The sequence below is a fragment of the Cydia amplana genome, chromosome 20, assembly GCF_948474715.1.
Source record: "Cydia amplana chromosome 20, ilCydAmpl1.1, whole genome shotgun sequence".
NCBI classification, from domain to species: domain Eukaryota; kingdom Metazoa; phylum Arthropoda; class Insecta; order Lepidoptera; family Tortricidae; genus Cydia; species Cydia amplana.
Window position 1 is genome coordinate 8,135,408 of NC_086088.1, and position 20,322 is coordinate 8,155,729.

Below are 20,322 nucleotides of genomic sequence, written 5' to 3' on the forward strand. Positions count from 1 at the left end.
GGTTCCAGTATGTTATTGCCAAGTTTGACCTAGAGTAGACAACGGGACTGACCTTCCGTTTCCCCTGATACAGACAGACGTTGGGGTAAAGGCCCATGGCCATGAGCGCGATTACGTTGTCCAACATCGGGTCTGGTACGGTCGGGTTCCAGTATGTTACTGCCAAGTTTGACCTAGAGTAGCCAACGGGACTGACCTTCCGTTTCCCCTGATACAGACAGACGTTGGGGTAAAGGCCCATGGCCATGAGCGCGATTACGTTGTCCAACATCGGGTCAGGTACGGTCGGGTTCCAGCGTTGGGGCACGCAGCACTCCTCCGGGAACCCTATTGAGGTGGTCAGGATATCTGGAACAGACGTTTGGGTTACACTAAGAGCAGGGGACTCCAAACTTGAGGGCCAAGGCCTTCGGCTCTTCTGCTCGCTTTAACGGGCCGTATTGTATTGCCTTTGGTCCAACCGCTTCCTTTTCAAAATAATAAGGGGTCGAGGTCGTAGTTTGAACCCTCCCCTGGGTTAAAGACAACCCCTGGGAGCGAAGCAACAGAGCCACGCCATTGTGTCGCCGAAATCAAACTAGTGTTTTATGTTATATTCAATTCAATACGTTTATTTCAGACACAAGTGATACAACTGCACAAATGCACAAAACATACAAGTTAAATCACTACACCCTATAAAACAAAGTCCCCCGCCGCGTCTGTCTGTTTTTGTGTTTGTATGTTCGCGATAAACTCAAAAAATACTAAACGGATTTTCATGCTGTTTTCACCTATCGATAGATTCTTGAGGAAGATTTGTGTTTAATTTGTTAACCCGTGCGAAGCCGGGCGGGTCGCTAGTTTATTAATGAATAAATAACTTATCATAGCCAGGCGTGGCTCACTCCGCGATTTCGTCGCTTTGCTACAGGTAGCTAAAAGTACATCCGTTCGGCCCCAATTTTGGGGAAAGCCATAAGCCGCGCGCGGCGCTGTCGCCACCTAGCGGCCATATCTGTGCTGATCGTAACTAGGGCATGCTCCCGGGAATTCCCGGTTCTCAAATTCCCGGGAATTTTATAGTGCTGAAAGAACCGTTACTGAAGACCCGGTACCGGTACTTCCCGGTTATCATCAGTTTGCGTATTTATTCCCATTTCAATAGTAGTTATCTTTTAGTAGTTTAGTTTTAGGATATTATATTCGAATATTCTTCTAGTAAGTTGGTTTTATATGAAAATATTCCGTTCTTGGGTTGAATTTTTACCTTCTGACCCTTCTATTATATCTTCTTCTATCGTATCTGTGCCGTCATAGTGCTGAGTGCATCAACTACGGCCGTGTGGCTCGTACACCTTAAAGCCCAGACGGAGGCAAAGTGTGCCGGTTAATTTCGTAAAATAGGTTCGAACGCTAATAAAGTGTTTTTTTTTTTAAATAAAATAAGTCATTTATGAATATTTATGCAATTATTTATATGAAAATAAGTCATTAACGCTAACACAAACAATTTCTTAAAAATAATCATAAGATGCCTAGAGAACCGGGAAATCCCGGTTCCGGCTATACCCAGAACCGGGAAATGAAATTCTTGGTACCGGGACCGGTACTGCATGCCCTAATCGTAACAGACGCGTTTTGTTAGAGAGTGAGTCTTCTGTACTTAGTACTATTATTTTTTCTGTGGTGTTACGTACTTATGAGCTGGTATTTGGCCTCGGAGGTGACCCGGAGCGTGGTCTGCTGCAGCCCCTTCCACTCGCACCACGCCATCTCCGCCTCCTCGCCCTTAGCGCGCTCTCGCTCCCACATCTGAAACAGATATTAAAGCCACTCAAGTATTAAGAGAAAAAAAAGAGCTACTTAGTCGGTCAGTTCCGTGTTTTGCCAAACCCACACTTTTTTTGTCCGAATTTCACTTGGCCGATGTTTTATTTTGACAATCAACCTTCGCCTAATTTTCATATGAATGAATGAATGAATGATGAATATGATAACGTTTTACTTTGTAAAATTATTGTTACGTAGATTACTTATAACATTCGTAATACATTTTATTTATGGAATTATTCAAGCCACTAATTTATGAATAAAATAACGATAGTCATATGACAGAGACAAATGGTCGACGACGAGTGAAGCGAGGAGGAACGCGTTAGGTGACCCACGGGTACTACTGACTTCGACCGCGACAGCTGTGGTCACCTGTGGGCCACACGTCGTGTAGTACCCACCTGGAAGGCGTTGAACATGGCCACGTGGTCACCTGTGGGCCACAACTCCCCTAGTACCCACCTAGAAGGCGTTGAGCATGGCCACCTGATCACCTGTGGGCCACACGTCGTGTAGTACCCACCTGGAAGGCGTTGAGCATGGCCACGTGATCACCTGTGGGCCACACGTCGTGTAGCACCTACCTGGAACGCATTGAGCATGGCCACGTGGTCACCTGTGGGCCACACGTCCCGTAGTACCCACCTGGAAGGGTCGAGCATGGCCACGTGGTCACCTGTGGGCCACAACTCCCCTAGTACCCCCCTGGAAGGCGTCGAGCATGGCCACGTGATCACCTGTGGGCCACACGTCGTGTAGCACCCACCTGGAACGCATTGAGCATGGCCACGTGGTCACCTGTGGGCCACACGTCGTGTAGTACCCACCTGGAAGGCGTTGAGCATGGCCACGTGGTCACCTGTGGGCCACAACTCCCCTAGTACCCCCCTGGAAGGCGTCGAGCATGGCCACGTGGTCACCTGTGGGCCACAACTCCCCTAGTACCCACCTGGAAGGCGTTGAGCATGGCCACGTGATAAGAGCAGTCTGTGACTACTGACAGGTATCATTACAGGTCACAATACTCTCAACAGACACCTTAAGATAATGGAAATTAGTAGAGACGCCTCCTGCCCACACTGTGGTAAGGAGGAGACTAGCTTACATCTACTAGCAGAATGTACTATGTACGCGGCACCGCGATATAATACATTCGGTAGAGACACACTGAAAGAACACGAACTAAAGGACGTCGAACTCAAAGATGTCCTTCTGTTCTGCAGGAAAACAAGAAGATTCGAGGAGAATAGTGTGGGAATGACGCCGGGACAGTAATCTGCAGCTCCAACTCCAGGGAACAGGGCTGAATGAACGCGACACGCGATCGACAGCCCGCCTGCATCCGGCCGGGCGTCCCTACACTACATCTACATCTACATGGCCACGTGATCACCTGTGGGCCACACGTCCCGTAGTACCCACCTGGAAGGCGTTGAGCATGGCCACGTGGTCACCTGTGGGCCACACGTCCCGTAGTACCCACCTGGAAGGCGTCGAGCATGGCCACGTGGTCACCTGTGGGCCACAACTCCCCTAGTACCCCCCTGGAAGGCGTCGAGCATGGCCACGTGGTCACCTGTGGGCCACAACTCCCCTAGCACCCACCTGGAAGGGTCGAGCATGGCCACGTGGTCACCTGTGGGCCACAACTCCCCTAGCACCCACCTGGAAGGCGCTGAGCATCGCCACGTGGTCACCTGTGGGCCACAACTCCCCTAGTACCCACCTGGAAGGCGCTGAGCATGGCCACGTGGTCACCTGTGCGCCACAACTCCCCTAGTACCCACCTGGAAGGGTCGAGCAGCCACGTGGTCACCTGTGGGCCACAACTCCCCTAGTACCCACCTGGAAGGCGTTGAGCATGGCCACGTGGTCACCTGTGGGCCACACGTCCCGTAGTACCCACCTGGAAGGGTCGAGCATGGCCACGTGGTCACCTGTGGGCCACACGTCCCGTAGTACCCACCTGGAAGGGTCGAGCATGGCCACGTGGTCACCTGTGGGCCACACGTCCCGTAGTACCCACCTGGAAGGCGTTGAGCATGGCCACGTGGTCGGAGGCGCGGTCGCCGGCCAGCGCGCGCTGGTGCGGCATGAGGCGGCGGCGGCCCTCGACAGTGAACACCTCCGGGAACGTGGTGGAGTTGGCCGCCATCGTGGTCAGCGCGTCGCCCACGCCCAGCACGAAGCCCAGCACCATCATCTTGCCGAGCCGGGGCTCTGTAGGAAAGACAGAAATTAACGATGTCATCACTACATAGTATAAAACAAAGTCGCTTCCCTGTCTGTATGTATGCTTAGATCTTTAAAACTATGCAACGGATTTTAATGCGGATTTTTTTTAATAGATAGAGTGATTCAAGAGGAAGGTTTATGTATAATTTGTTAACCCGTGCGAAGTCGGAGCGGGTCGCTAGTTTGACAATATGTCGATGTGGCAATAAGTACAGATGTGCAAGTTGTGGAGGGTTACTAAAAACTTGGAATCATTCTCGAAATTTTCAGGAAAATTACACAATAAATAAGAAAAACTGTCATTTTGGAGTTGGGATACTTTCATTTTGGACTTGGAAAAGTCAAAACTAGAACGTGTAAAAGTACAGAACCCCTAGTGCTGTAAATTTTATTCGACAGTGTGACAAGCGTTCGAGTACGAGTTCGGATTTAGAACAGCGCGCGAAGCGGGACGTTTTGGAAACTCAAAATTCCATACAATACGACACTTAACACAAAGGCGTACGTCATGTCGTACGAATAGTATATTTACCAATAGGCAGTTTAACCAGAATAGTCCCGCACGGAGTCAGCGCGTCGTTGGCATCAAGGCAGCCCAGCTCGCGGAGCATGGCCTCGGCCTCGATCACGGCATCTAGCGGCGGAGCTCTGGCATCTTGGCGAAGTATTGTTAAAGATTACTAGAAGAAGCCATACTACACTTACCAATAGGCAGCTTAGCCAGTATAGTGCCGCATGGAGTCAACGCGTCGTTGGCATCTAGGCATCCCAACTCGCGGAGCATGGCCTCGGCCTCGATCACGGCATCTAGCGGCGGGGGCTCCAAGGCCTTGTTAAAGATTACTAGAAAAAGCTATACTACACTTACCAATAGGCAACTTAGCCAGTATAGTGCCGCAAGGAGTCAACGCGTCGTTGGCATCAAGGCAGCCCAACTCGCGGAGCATGGCCTCGGCCTCGATAACGGCATCTAGCGGCGGGGGCTCTGGAGCCTTGGAGAGGAAGTGGCCTATGCTGCCGAGGCGGAGGAGCTTGATGCTGCAAAATAACGTAACGCACTTTGACTTTATTAACGTACATGTCCCAGTGATAGCCAGACATAAAAGTTTTTGTGGCAAAAACTAGTGTTTAAGAAAATGAAACATCGATAAATCTGTTATCGATAAGTCATAGATTAATATTTAAAAGATATACAAACTTTTCTACTTGCTGTAGGTAAGTTACTGAGAAATTTCAAGAATGCCCATCAATTACAAAGCGGTACATAATTTCTTTATTGCATATATTTAGTACTTAAAATTTAAAATAAAACGTAAACTGTAGTATACAACAGGGATGTTGCGAATATCCGCATCCGCATCCGCAACCGCGGAACTTCCGCATTATTTTCAACATCCGCATCCGCATCCGCATAAAATCGATGCGGATTTAATGCGGATGCGGATGTGGAACAGGTCGGTACAGGAACGTCTTAGCATCGGCGTAAGTGCTAGACTGCTAGGTAATTTAGTAATTAACCAAAAAACCTATTAGAAATGAGCAGTCAAGCGTGAGTGGTACTTAATGTACGGAACCCTTGGAACGCGAGTCCGGCTCGCACTTGGCCGGTTTTTTGAAATAAATATTACTAAAATGTAATATTTGACGTTTTTTATGGTACTATCTTGACATCCGCATCCGCATCCGCGGATGTGAGCCTTTAAAAATCCGCATCCGCATCCGCGGATGTCAAAAAATCCGCATCCGCAACATCCCTGGTATACAGTGCCAAAATAATAGAAAACTACCAATATATCAAAAGAGAAGAAGATATCGAACGTGTTGTATATTTCGCGGTAGCTATCTTATAAAATGTTTCGGACAGACAGACGCACGAGTGATCCTATAAGGGTTCCGTTATTTCCTTATGAGGTACGGAACCCTAACAATACGTATAATATACCTGAGAGCGAGCTCGTGCAGTGGAGTGCGGAACATCTCAGCTGCCAGGTGTTCCTCGAGGCGCTCGTAGCGAGCCTTGCAGCACAGCGTGAAACACACGCCAGCGCGCACGCGCCCAGCGCGACCCTTGCGCTATCACAAACAGATATATTATAAAACCATAAGGTTGTCCAACTTGTCTAAGAGAGGCTTTGAGACACCCCGTAGGAACACTCTTTGTGATACAGTTTACACACCTACACTGGCTTCAGTCATTTGGAGGCAGTTTTCGCTATGCTGCGTCTAAATGCTGGAACAATTTGCCGCCACCAGTAGCTAACAGTAAGTCCCTGGCGGTTTTCAAACTACGTTGCAAGGCTTATTTACTGGACCTCCAAAAGGAATTAACGTACACTTTTGGTTGAGTGACCTCTATAGATATTTAATTTTGATTAAGTTAGCACTTTTTTATCCACTGCGCATTGTCGGTTTTGCTATCCTGTCCTATGTGTAATAGTGTAAATGTTTCTACTGTCCTTAGATATAAATACGGCGGTGGCAGAATAACAGCGTCCGTTGCTGGAAGTCTTTAGGGCCGCTGTGCCCCGTAGTCTTTTGGCACAGACATTAGCTGAGCCACCTTCCCTTTCAATTAGTTTGTAAGCATTATTGTGTACTTTTATTATGTACCTATGTTCAAACTCTTTGAATAAACGTCTTTTATTATTATTTATTATTACCTAAATGTTGAAATAATAAGTAAGACATGTTTATTTAATAAAAGTAAGCAACATAAACCATGTTCCTTTATAAAAGCTCTAGCCGCTGGTCCAGGGAACAGAAATCCAGTGTTAAAATAGCACTGGTATCTTCAGTAAGTACACGAATACAGTTATTTAAGAATATCTTGATGTTAAATATCTTATTGGATGGATAATTTTTTCCTTTTTCTTAATGTACAGTCAGCAGCAGAAGTTGCTAAGCGGGCGAGGTGTTCAGAATGACCTTGACACGCTCTTATTCTCTTAACAATAACACCGCGTCAAGATCATTTTGAACACCTGGTCCGCTTAGCAACTTCTGTACCACGCGTCCATAAGGTCTAAATTACCTGTTCTAAATTAGTCCGGCTGGCCCACACGGTGGCGTATGACGTCATGTTGTTGTGTGACGTAAACAGTTTCATCTTGGCTTTGCACGAGTCTATGACGTAGACTACGTCATTGATGGTGATCGAAGTTTCCGCGATGTTCGTTGAAAGGATGACCTGCAGGTGAAAAAAAAAAGATAAAAATCAGTTACAAGCACAGACTTAAGGCATGATGATGATGCTGTACATCGCTATATATTATGGTGCAGTAGGTTCAGCCAGCAGACCATTTGAAAAATCGTAGGGGCTATTCATAAATGACGTCATTTCAAATCTGGGGGGGGGGGGTCTGGACATCGGATGATGGTAGAATGACGTAGGAGGAACGGACGAGGTCATACAAACATGATTTTTGGATGATTTTAAGGGGGGGGAATCAAAAACCGATGACGTAATTTATGAACAGCCCCGTAGCGGTTTTTAGATCACAATGTTGTTTATTGTGTAAACTATTATATCCTCACCTTGATGATCCCAGGCGGCGGCGTAACAAACACCTTCTTCTGATCCTCGCGCGGGATCTGGCTGTGCAGCGGCAGGATCACGTATCTCGACTAATCCCCGAACGGCTTGTGCTAATGTTCGTGAGCGTCACATGTAGTGGAACTGCCCCTCACCTTGATGATCCCAGGCGGCGGCGTAACAAACACCTTCTTCTGATCCTCGGGATCTGGCTGTGCAGCGGCAGGATCACGTATCTCGACTGATCCCCGAACAGCTTGTGCTAATGTTCGTGAGCGTCACATGTAGTGGAACTGCCTCTCGCCTTGATGATCCCAGGCGGCGGCGTAACAAACACCTTCTGATCCTCGGGATCTGGCTGTGCAGCGGCAGGATCACGTATCTCGGCTGATCCCCGAACAGCTTGTGCTAATGTTCGTGAGCGTCACATGTAGTGGAACTGCCTCTCGCCTTGATGATCCCAGGCGGCGGCGTAACAAACACCTTCTGATCCTCGGGATCTGGCTGTGCAGCGGCAGGATCACGTATCTCGACTGATCCCCGAACAGCTTGTGCTAATGTTCGTGAGCGTCACATGTAGTGGAACTGCCTCTCGCCTTGATGATCCCAGGCGGCGGCGTAACAAACACCTTCTGATCCTCGGGATCTGGCTGTGCAGCGGCAGGATCACGTATCTCGGCTGATCCCCGAACAGCCTGTGCTAATTAGTTCGTAAGCGACACATGTATAACTGCCCCTGACCTTGATGATCCCAGGCGGCGGCGTAACAAACACCTTCTTCTGATCCTCGCGCGGGATCTGGCTGTGCAGCGGCAGGATCACGTATCTCGACTGATCCCCGAAGAGTCTGTGCTGCATGAGGTGCTTCATCAGCGCGAAGATCAGGTTCCAGCCGGGCAGGAACACCAGGACGGCGCCATCGCTGTTCAGCGAGCCGATGTACACGAGGAGGGCTTCGATCAGCTCGAAGCTTAACTGGAAAAAGAAAATGAAAATGTGTGACGAAATTTTGTTGGTAGAAATAACGTAAAGAAAAAGAAAATGGGGAAAAACGCGAATGGAACTAAAAATACCGGAGAAAGAAAATTTTGGGGAATTCATCTATATACAGTCATGTGGTATGGTATCACTGGAGAGACAAAGTGCAGAAAGACCTCAGCGAACTCGGCGCCGTCGACTGGACAGAAACGGCTTTGGACAGAGTAGCGTGGCGGTCTTTGGTGTCGGGCCAAGTCCACTTCGGGTCGTAGTAGTCGTTTTTAGGGTTTAGGGGTACCAATTTGTTTTATATGTGGTCAAGTTTGCAGGGGCCCGTGCAAACAGTTGAAAAATAATAATTAAAACAGGACAAGTGCGAGTGCGTTCACAACTTGACGTCCCTTTGCGTGCACGACCACAGATAAAGATAATGACTTAAAATTTGACAACCCTAAATAGCCGAAAGGGTTAGTGCCATAAGTTAGAACTCATCATGATTCGTCCCTGAATCGCTGTCAAACTTCGGTTTTGGAGGAAGTGTCCTTTCTGTGCGGTAGTACTATTACTTATTCTGTGATAGCACAAAATAAATAATACTTGGTACAGAAGATTCACTCTCTAACAAAACGCGACACATTACGACAGATATGCCCGCTAGGTGGCGCAAGCGCGAGCAGGCGTCCGTTCCGTAGCGGTGCGCGTCAACTACTATAGCTAGGCACCAAAATTGGTGTGGGCCGCATGTACTTGTAGCGACGCGACGAAATCGCGGAGTGAGCCAAGCCTGGTGGATAGTACGTAATGTTGACCAATTCTTCGGGACACTACTTACATCTTTTTCGGAGAGCTTGGCCATGGACTGCGCAGTCTGAGGTGAGTAATCGCTGCCCAGTTGAGCGATCTTGTTCAAATCTTCCTCCTGCTCGTCCACACCAACACCTATTGATATAGAAAAAAAGTTGTTAACATTTTGCATGGTTTGTTCAGCACAGACCAAAAATACGCCAAATTATGAAATGGTTACGAAGCGCGGTGTTATTTACCTATGCAATTTTACTAGCATCACGTTGCGCCGTGAGTAGCATTGCTGATTTGCATTTTCTATTACAACAGTCCATGTTCAATTGGGTAGTTGCGCCACCCCAGTTAATAGGTTAATCTAAACCCACATTCATCATCATCATCTTTATTGGCTTTCTTCCCTGACGCCTTCCGTTTTCTGGAGTCGACGGGCGACACGAACTTGGTCAGCTCGATGCAGTCTTCTACTGGACCTACCTTCTACTAGACCTACTTCCATCTTCTACTAGACCCACCTCCATCTACTAGACCCACCTTCATCCTCGTCATCGTCTCCATCCTCCTTGTTGGCCTTCTTCCCTGACGCCTTCCGTTTTCTAGAGTCGACGGGCGGCACGAACTTGGTCAGCTCAATGCAGTTTTCTACTGGACCTACCTTCTACTAGACCTACTTCCATCTTCTACTAGACCCACCTCCATCTACTAGACCCACCTTCATCCTCGTCATCGTCTCCATCCTCCTTGTTGGCCTTTTTCCCTGATGCCTTCCGTTTTCTGGAGTCGACGGGCGGCACGAACTTGTTCAGCTCGGTAGTCTTCTACTGGACCTACCTTCTACTAGACCCACCTCCTTCTTCTACTAGACCCACCTCCATCTTCTACTAGACCCACCTCCATCTACTAGACCCACCTTCATCCTCGTCATCGTCTCCATCCTCCTTATTAGCCTTTTTCCCTGACGCCTTCCGTTTTCTGGAGTCGACGGGCGGCACGAACTTGGTCAGCTCGATGCAGTCTTCGAGGAAATACTGGCGGACGGGGAACGTACGTCCAGGGACCTGTTGATTTAGACAAACATGTCAAAAAAAATTTTTTTGTAGAAAATAAAAAGCCTAGCATGTCTTAGATACCTTTCATAATATATCGGTAAAGGAAAACATCGTGAGGAAACCGGACTGATCCCAATAAGGCCTAGTTTACCATGTGGGTTGGAAGGTCAGATGGCATTCGCTTTTGTAAAAACTACTGCCGATGCCAATTCTTGGGATTAGCTGCCAAGCGGATCCTAGGCTCCCATGAGCCGTGGCAAAACGCCGGGACAACGCGAGGAAGATGATGAAACATTTCAAAATTCGGGCGTTCTATTAGGGTTGGCAAAACTTAACGTCCCTTTGCGTGCACAACCACAGATAAGATAATTACTTGAATTTTGACAACCCTAAATAGCCGAAAGGGATTACCATACATTAGAAAGCATGGCAAGGACAGCATGATTCGTCCCTGAGCCGCTGTGAAACTTCGGTTTTGTAGGAAGTCTCTTTTCTGTACGGTAGTACTATTACTTATTCTGTGACATTGCGTCGATTCTGGGTCGGTCGGCTCAGATAATTCTAAATTCGTCAAGAGTTGATAATGTTGATATGTTTTACCTCAATAACGGGACAGTTGCCGAAGTACTTGGTAAAGAGTGTTGTATCAACAGTGGCCGACATGAGAATGATGCGCAGGTCCGGGTATGTATGCGCCATGTCGCGCAACAGAATCAGGGCGAAGTCGGTGTCTGCGTCTCGCTCGTGCACCTAGGTTAATAAATTATACATAAACTCGCCGTCATTAGAACTTGCGAACTATGTAAACAAACCGCCATATTGAAATTGTCTCTGAATGATGAATTTACTAGTGATGGGCAAGACTTACTTACTACTTTACTAATGTCAAACCATACCATATAAAATACCAAAATTAAAAAAACAAGTAGTTACTTATTTTTAATTTGTTTAATCACGATCAGAAGACAAATAGGTACTTAAGAATGATGTATTGATGTATTTTACAATCGCGGCGGTAGGTACAGAGCGTGAGTTGGGTAGTGTGTAACGGGTTTATATCACAAACATTAGTCACAACACTACCCATCATAGACAATTGTAGAATTTAAAAGAAACAAAAACGTCATTCCAACAGGTCCTAATAACCTAACTTATGAAACCATTTTAAACTATTAATTAAATATCTAAGATACAGTTATATATTTATGTATTTTACGGAACGGACCGTTTCAATAGTGTATATGTGTATAGTTTGAATTGTGTTTGATGGGGTAGTGTGAAAATTCAAGGAGAAACAGTGACAAAACAAAGTTACATTGTTTGTTTACATAGTTCGCAAGTTCTAATGACGGCAACTTTAGTTAACATATAAAAATGTACATCCTTTTTTAGGGTTCCGTAGCCAAATGGCAAAAAACGGAACCCTTATAGATTCGTCATGTCTGTCTGTCTGTCCGTCTGTCTGTCCGTCCGTATGTCACAGCCACTTTTCTCCGAAACTATAAGAACTATACTGTTGAAACTTGGTAAGTAGATGTATTCTGTGAACCGCATTAAGATTTTCACACAAAAATAGAAAAAAATAATAAATTTTGGGGGTTCCCCATACTTACAACTGAAACTCAAAAAAATTTTTTTCATCAAACCCATACGTAGTGTGGGGTGTCTATGGATAGGTCTTCAAAAATGATATTGAGGTTTCTAATATCATTTTTTTCTATACTGAATAGTTTGCGCGAGAGACACTTCCAAAGTGGTAAAATGTGTGTCCCCCCCCCCCCTGTAACTTCTAAAATAAGAGAATGATAACACTAAAAAAAATATATGATTTACATTACCATGTAAACTTCCACCGAAAATTGGTTTGAACGAGATCTAGTAAGTAGTTTTTTTTAATACGTCATAAATCGCCTAAATACGGAACCCTTCATGGGCGAGTCCGACTCGCACTTGGCCGCTTTTATTTATTTTTGGCTTAGCTTATCGCGAGTTGCATTTGACATGAGTATGTCAAAAATTATAAATGCAAATATTTGACTTATGTGTTTAATAATACAGTCCACTTTGAAATAAATATAACCTGTTCATAAAGTGGTACCATATTTAAAAAATAATATCACCATGAATCTAGTATAACTGGATCAGGTATGAGGGGTGGGGTCACAGTCTCACATTTTTTTTATTCCCCACCGTAATTTAGTATGATTATGGTGGGCAACAAATAAATTCGACCAATCATAGTGTCGCATTGAGTACGTTTTGTTTCTCACGAACGCACACATATACATATCCATAGGATCCTACCATCTATGAATATCACGTAATTTTTTTAGAATGAGTTACCTCATCTACTAGAACATGGCTGACTCCTCTCAATCCGCCTTCGAGTTTTCTCAACAGCACGCCCACGGTGCAGAACATTATTGAACCGTACGGCCTTGGCAATATGGACTCGAATCGCACGGAATAGCTGCAAAAAAAACAAACAAATATATTTAGAAAAATTGGTTATACACATAGTCATATCCTAAAATTGTTTTAGAAGTTTTTGACGTGAAGGTTCGATTCGATTCAAATGATGTTTAAATAATTGATTATTTTACCTTATTTCCTCGCATGTTTAGAGAAAAGCACTATATACAGGGTGGAATAGCACGACGGACCTTCCCAGAAATGGGAGATAGTTTAGTCTTAAGACTACATTATCCCCAAGGAAACTATGTAAGTACCTACTTATATGCCTCGACAGGTATAACAATTTGTGGACTCGTCTCCTTTGTCGGACTCGGCTTCAAATCGAATCTCGTCCACGAATTGCCATTTCATATTCATATTTATTTATTGCAACCATGGTATTTTTATAGATATTACAATGTTTGGGTAGTTCCACATGGACCCTGGGAGGGCATAACAAAATTACATGCTTAGGATCTAATCTTAAATCTATGTGTATAATATAAAAGTAAGTATATAAGTCAATTTTTTTTTTAGAATAAAGTCGAATTGAATCAGTTAATTGTCAATATGTGTATTCAATATAAGTAGGCAACGATTTAATTATTATTTCCCTTTAATTTCATTTCCCGGCCTCTACAACAATGTACTATTCCAACCAGGGATGTTGCGGATGCAGATTGTTTGACATCCGCGGATGCGGATGCGGATATTTAAAGGCTCACATCCGCGGATGCGGATGCGGATGTCACGATTAGGTACTTAGAAAACGTCAAATATTAAATTTTTAGTATTTTTTTTATTAAAAAAAAACGAAACGTTTAGTATTTGAGCAAGAATATAGGTGCGTTATATTTAATAAACAGTAACTTCGGCGACTTTTCTAGATCTAGACCAGCGGTTCTCAATCTTTTTTTTTGACGGAACCCTTTTGGAAAGCGAAATACTTGATGGAACCCTACAATAAAACAATAGTTTTTAGAAGTGTATTTTTTATTAATAAGCATAATAATTATGCTTATTTTATTATTCTAAATTCTTGCGGAAGGGGGTGCAGGGGGCAGGGGTGTCGCGGAACCCTAGGGTTCCGCGGAACACACTTTGAGAATGGCTGATCTAGACGATTTCGTTATAGGTAATGACGAAATTACCTAGCACTTAGGCCGCCGCTAAGACGTTCCTGTACCGACTTGTTCGACATCCGCATCCGCATAAGCTCCGCATCGATTTTATGCGTATGCGGATGCGGATGTTCGCAACATCCCTAATTCCAACATACCCAACACTGTTTCCAAGCTCCTCACAGCGCTCAGAGGCCACTCTCTCAGCCACACTAACAGCAGAGATTCTTCGTGGCTGGGTGACGCATACGTTGGCCCATGCGCCCTGACCGCTCGCTATATAGTCATCCAGAATGAACTGACATACCTGCACAAATACAAGTGTTTAGTTTGGCGAACCAAACTATCAGTAGATAAAGGCGCGATTTTTTAAATTTTATTTCATAAATTAATATACAGAATGGTCCAAATCTCGACGTCCTGATTGATGCTGATTTTTTTTAACAAATGCGCAGTTTTTAAAGGTTTATGTTACAAAAAGAAACATTCAAAAAAGTTCTATAGTTCTTTTTTTTTTGATAAATTAAATGGTTCACCCCGGAATTTCTTAACAAAAGTTAAAACTTCAAAAATTCATAACTCGAAAACTACGAAAAATCGGCTAACATTATACAGAGGGAAAATTTTTGGACGTCGAGGTTTGGACCACCCTGTATACCTAATTTCGACTACCTATCTACTCAATCAGACTCAGAATCAGACTCAAATTCTTTTTTTCTTCAAGCCATGTAACCTTTCAACCCAGCGGCGAAACTAGGCTTTATTGGAACTAAGTCTGGTTTCCTCACGTTTTCCTTCACCGAAAAGCGACGAATAAATATCAAATGATCATCAAGCCTTTAGCATCTTGACAGATGTCACACATCTTGTCACATGGCTGTTGCGTTTGTAAAAACTAGTGACCACGCCAATTCTTGGGATAAAGCTTTGGATTCCTCCGAAAACGGTGCCGTCATATGACGGCCGTCATATAGCGGCAGCAAAAGACGGCCGTCTTTACGGTGACGACATGTGGAAAGTACCACGGCGTCATAACACACCGTCAGCCACCAAGGTCAAAGCGGCAAATTTGAAAAATGTAGGCGCGATGGGATAACGTCCCATAGAAAATTTGAATTTCGCGCCTTTTCCTACTGACAAGATTTGCTTGATCATCTATAATTCACTTGAAGGATGAAATATCATCAGACAAGGAAAATAATTGTAGTACGGAATCATTTATTCAAATCTCGTGTCATTTATTCAAAATGGCGTCACCGCTATCTAATAAAACGTTCACGAAACTATCGACAAGGTCATGACGGCCGTCATCTTACGTTACGTTGACAATCAACGTAACGTAACGCCGTCTAGGAAACCGCGCCATCTTGTTTACATAGACAACGTTCTAGTGTCGTCAGTCAACGCTATATAGCGGCCGTAATATGACGGCACCGTTTTCGGAGGAATCCAAAGCTTTAGTGCTCCAGGCTCCCATGAGCAGTGCCAAAAAGCCCGGACAAAGCCATGGATTACTTTTGAAAATTTCGAACTTTCTGACACCAAATGTCCTTACTTGTGTGGTCTTCCCGCAGCCGGTGTTACCCCTGATGATGATCACGGGATTCTCATTGATGGCCTCCATAATGGTGGATCGCATGGCGTAGACAGGAAGATTCTCCCTCTCTTTCATGCTCTCCTGGTATAGTTGACTGTTCTGGCAGAGGTCACGATGGTTGCGCTCGAGATCGGAACTGATGTTGTCGAGAGAGTTAGTGGCCAGGGGACCTTCGTCTGTAATAGATTGTTAGACTTAGATTTACGCGATTATCACACCGCACGTCGCTCCGCTGCGTGAACGAGACGCTATGCACGTATATATCGACGTCTCGCTCGTACAACGGAGCGGCTTGCGGATCGGAACTAATGTGAACACATGGCTCGAGCGCGATTCATTTGTAAGTTTATTAGAAAGGTATAGAGTCTATATTACAATGTACGAATGTTACAAGCAGTCCAAGCATTCGGTGACCATGATACGACACCAGCGTGCGTTGGGCGCGCCTCGCTCATGGCTCGAGCGCGATCTATTTATAACCTTATAACAAAGACATAAAGTCTATATTACAACGTACCAATGTTACAAGCAGTCCAAGCGTTCCAGTTGGCCTGCGGCGGTGACCATGACACGACGCCGGCTCGCGCATGGCTCGAACGCGATCTATTTGTAACCTTATAACAACGACATAAAGTCTATATTACAACGTACCAATATTACAGGCGGTCCAAGCGTTCCAATTAGCCTGCGGCGGCGACCATGACACGACGCCGGCTCGCGCATGGCTCGAGCGCGATCTATTTGAAATCTTATAGCATACACATAAAGTCTATATTACAACGTACCGATGTTACAGGCGGTCCAAGCGTTCCAATTAGCCTGCGGCGGCGACCATGATACGACGCCGGCTCGCGCATGGCTCGAGCGCGATCTATTTGTAACCTTATAACAACGCCATAAAGTCTATATTACAACGTACCAATATTACAGGCGGTCCAAGCGTTCCAGTTGGCCTGCGGCGGCGACCATGACACGACGCCGGCCTGCGTTGGGCGCGCCTCGCGCAGGGCTCGAGCGCGATCTATTTATAACCTTATAACGAAGACATAGAGTCTATATTACAACGTACCAATATTACAGGCAGTGCAAGCGTTCCAATTAGCCTGCGGCGGTGACCATGATACGACGCCGGCGTGCGTTGGGCCTCGCGCATGGCTCGAGCGCGATCTATTTATAACCTTATAACGAAGACATAAAGGCTATATTACAACGTACCAATATTACAGGCGGTCCAAGCGTTCCAATTAGCCTGCGGCGGTGACCATGACACGACGCCGGCTTGCGTTGGGCGCGCCTCGTGCAGGGCTCGAGCGCGATCTATTTATAACCTTATAACAAAGACATAAAGTCTATATTACAACGTACCAATGTTACAGGCGGTCCAAGCGTTCCAGTTAGCCTGCGGCGGTGACCATGATACGACGCCGGCTCGCGCATGGCTCGAGCGCGATCTATTTGTAACCTTATAGCAACGACATAAAGTCTATATTACAACATACCAATGTTACAGGCAGTCCAAGCGTTCTAGTTGGCCTGCGGCGGCGACCATGACACGACGCCGGCTTGCGTTGGGCGCGCCTCGCTCATGGCTCGAACGCGATCTATTTATAACCTTATAACGAAGACATAGAGTCTATATTACAACGTACCAATATTACAGGCAGTCCAAGCGTTCCAATTAGCCTGCGGCGGTGACCATGATACGACGCCGGCTCGCGCATGGCTCGAGCGCGATCTATTTGAAATCTTATAGCATACACATAAAGTCTATATTACAACGTACCGATGTTACAGGCGGTCCTAGCGTTCCAATTAGCCTGCGGCGGCGACCATGATACGACGCCGGCTCGCGCATGGCTCGAGCGCGATCTATTTGTAACCTTATAACAACGACATAAAGTCTATATTACAACGTACCAATATTACAGGCGGTCCAAGCGTTCCAATTAGCCTGCGGCGGTGACCATGACACGACGCCGGCTTGCGTTGGGCGCGCCTCGCGCATGGCTCGAACGCGGTCCATCTGTAGTATAGTCACGCCGGTGGGTTGCCCGTCGCTGTCTGCCGGCTTTGCGGCTGTGTCTACGTTTACGGGCTCAATGCCGAGCTCTGGAGAACAGAAATAAAAAAGTTATAGTTGCAACTATTCGACAACAAACAAAAAAGAAACAGGTTATACTGATAACTTGTGGTATTATCCCATTATCGCGAATAAATGGCTGATTTATACATTCCGGTGCGTCAGACGGCGGTGTTTTCTGTAGAATTCGTTCATTTCGCAGTTTGGATGAGGGTTGAAAGAGACACCTTGTTTTAAAAATAGCAACAAAAAGTTGAGCGAAATATATACAAAACAGAGAGAATGTATAGTTTGTAGCTTTCTAATAGACCCCGAAGGCTAATCCTATTGTCTATTGTTCAGTAAAAACGCACGTGCTACTTACCTGCAAAAAAGGGTCCTAATTATTCTATTTGGCACGTGAGCGCGGGCTAGTCCAACGCTCACAAAACCAGTGTGGGTGCGCTCTCCGATAACGCGCCTTTGTTACGCATCTCGATGACACATTTTAGACTGGTTCTATAGCGTTCGACTCGCCGGCACTCAGTAACCGAAGTACCGATTTTTTATGCAGGTGGTTGTGGCACGTGGCACGAGCGGTTTTTCTTAACAATAGACAATAGGATTAGCCTTCGGGGTCTATTAGAAAGCTACAAACTATACGGACTCTTTTCAAAACTAACTTTTTTTTTATGTGAATTGATTATAAACTAGCCACACTGAATATTGCCGGTGCGAAGTCACAATAGGCGATCGACCTAACATATTTTTCAAGTCCCATTTATCATAGTTGATAGATTCAATTAAGATAAATCGTACCAGCATCATACATGAAAAAACTTATAGCTCCTTTCACTGAAAAGGCAGGTTTGCGTCAGAATTTAAATCATCACTACATAGTATTAAAACAAAGTCGCTTCCCGCTATCTGTCCCTATGTATGCTTAGATGTTTAAAACTACGCAACGGATTTTGATGCGGTTTTTAGAGTGATTCAAGAGGAAGGTTTATGTATAATTTGTTAACCCGTGCGGAGCCGGGGCGGGTCGCTAGTATTTATAAATACCTTGTAAAGTGCTTTCCAGCTGTTGCTCCAGCTCTGGACTAATTGCCACTGGGTGTGGCTTCATTTTGCCCTCGTTAGACCTGCAAACAACATTTAATATTAAAAATAATCGTATATCAACATCTATTTCCCTAGTTATCAATAATCAGTAAGTGGGTGGATCAACTATTTCTTGTTATTCTGTCCCGTCAGCCAAGAGACAATAGTAGCATAGTTTGTTAGAAGACATTGTCCACCACCTTCTTCTGTCATGCTTGGTAGATAACCCTCTATGCCTCTATGGAAAGGAAAGGGTTTATAACTTTCACAAAAAATCGTGTTTGGAGAATTTAAATGCCTAAAAATCAGGTTTTACAGAGTGACCCAAGGGAAAGTAACCATGGCAACGAGTGACATGAAAAAGTTGATGAAACTATCACCCAAGTACATATGAAATCAGTATACTTTTGCTTAGACTTAGAAACAGCACTTAGAAACAATAATGACAAAAAAGCCATACTTATAAGCGAATTATTGTCTCAATAGGCCCCACATTACATGGCGACCCAGCCAGAGTGGCCTTGTGCTAGAGTATAGTTCTGAATAAATAATAAATTAAATATTCAGAAAGGTTAAGTTCTGAATGGTTGTCACGATTAATGCCGTACATCACATGGCGACCGTGCCCCACCAGTCGGTGGAAATAGGTTTTTGATTATTTCTGTACGAAATCCCGATGGTTTCTACCGTGCTACAGATGTCTTTCTACTGGCGAATATCGCGACGGAGTAGGTTAAAATGTACAGTAGCCCTAATGCCCTAACTTTCCTTCTTTAAAGTACCGCTAAAAGCCTCAATAACTCCAAGATGGTATAGTTGTCGTACAAGACAAGTACAAGAGACAGAGCGCAGGATTTGCTGACAGTCTGCTTGTTCGAAGCCATCTCTCGTCAGTTGACGGATGTATATATATCGACATCTCGCACCAAAAATTCCTGTTATACATGCACATATGTGTAGTATCCATACCTATCCTTCTTCAGAGTCCCGCTGAAAGCTTCAATAACTCCAAGATGGTATAGTTGTCGCACCAGAGACAAAGCGCACGATTTGCTGGCAGTCTGCTTGTTGGATGCTGTTTCTCGGCCCGTCACGTTACGGCCAAGTTGACGGACGTAGATCGACATCTCGCAGCAGAAACTCCTGTTAAATATAGAAATTTTTGTAGGGGGGTGCGTAAAAAACAATGGGAAATAAAACTGTATTTGTATGCAGTATAATATGTTAGTTATAATAATAATAATAAATAATAAATCATTTATTCCAGACAACAACGATCCATAGGTATGTATACATTTGATACAATATTAAAAATAAATAAAATTAGGTATAGGTATAACATAAAAATTCATGACTAGACAATTCATGATGATTCATGGTAGTTATGTCCCACGCTGAACGCGTTCAGACACTACTTAAATCGTTTTTCTACTCCCGTACTTTTATTTGTCATGTAAAGGGTCGTGCAGACACCTTTAAACCCCTATCTTATAGTTGTCAAGACAAGTCTTTAGTTTATTCCCCAAAAAAGTATTTGTGCATACACGCAGTATCTTTTTGGCACTTTTACCATACTT

General features: G+C 44.9%; 2 protein-coding genes across 2 annotated transcripts in view; one reads left to right on the forward strand and one right to left on the reverse strand.

Moving 5' to 3' along the window:
- Positions 1-20,322, forward strand: part of LOC134657586 (transmembrane protein 80-like) — a 418,575-nt gene that overhangs the window by 32,432 nt on the left and 365,821 nt on the right. The window lies entirely within an intron of this gene.
- Positions 1-20,322, reverse strand: part of LOC134657533 (dosage compensation regulator) — a 29,698-nt gene that overhangs the window by 3,434 nt on the left and 5,942 nt on the right. The window contains exons 5-20 of the mRNA XM_063513109.1: positions 19,715-19,888; positions 18,707-18,786; positions 17,500-17,691; positions 15,541-15,758; positions 14,144-14,292; positions 12,754-12,880; positions 11,011-11,160; positions 10,272-10,419; positions 9,393-9,499; positions 8,324-8,557; positions 7,082-7,237; positions 5,993-6,123; positions 4,919-5,088; positions 3,842-4,035; positions 1,680-1,794; positions 197-348 (exon numbers count right to left, since the gene is read on the reverse strand). Of these exons, the coding sequence (XP_063369179.1) occupies positions 197-348; positions 1,680-1,794; positions 3,842-4,035; positions 4,919-5,088; positions 5,993-6,123; positions 7,082-7,237; positions 8,324-8,557; positions 9,393-9,499; positions 10,272-10,419; positions 11,011-11,160; positions 12,754-12,880; positions 14,144-14,292; positions 15,541-15,758; positions 17,500-17,691; positions 18,707-18,786; positions 19,715-19,888 (2,497 nt within the window). The remainder of the gene's footprint in view (positions 1-196; positions 349-1,679; positions 1,795-3,841; positions 4,036-4,918; positions 5,089-5,992; positions 6,124-7,081; positions 7,238-8,323; positions 8,558-9,392; positions 9,500-10,271; positions 10,420-11,010; positions 11,161-12,753; positions 12,881-14,143; positions 14,293-15,540; positions 15,759-17,499; positions 17,692-18,706; positions 18,787-19,714; positions 19,889-20,322) is intronic.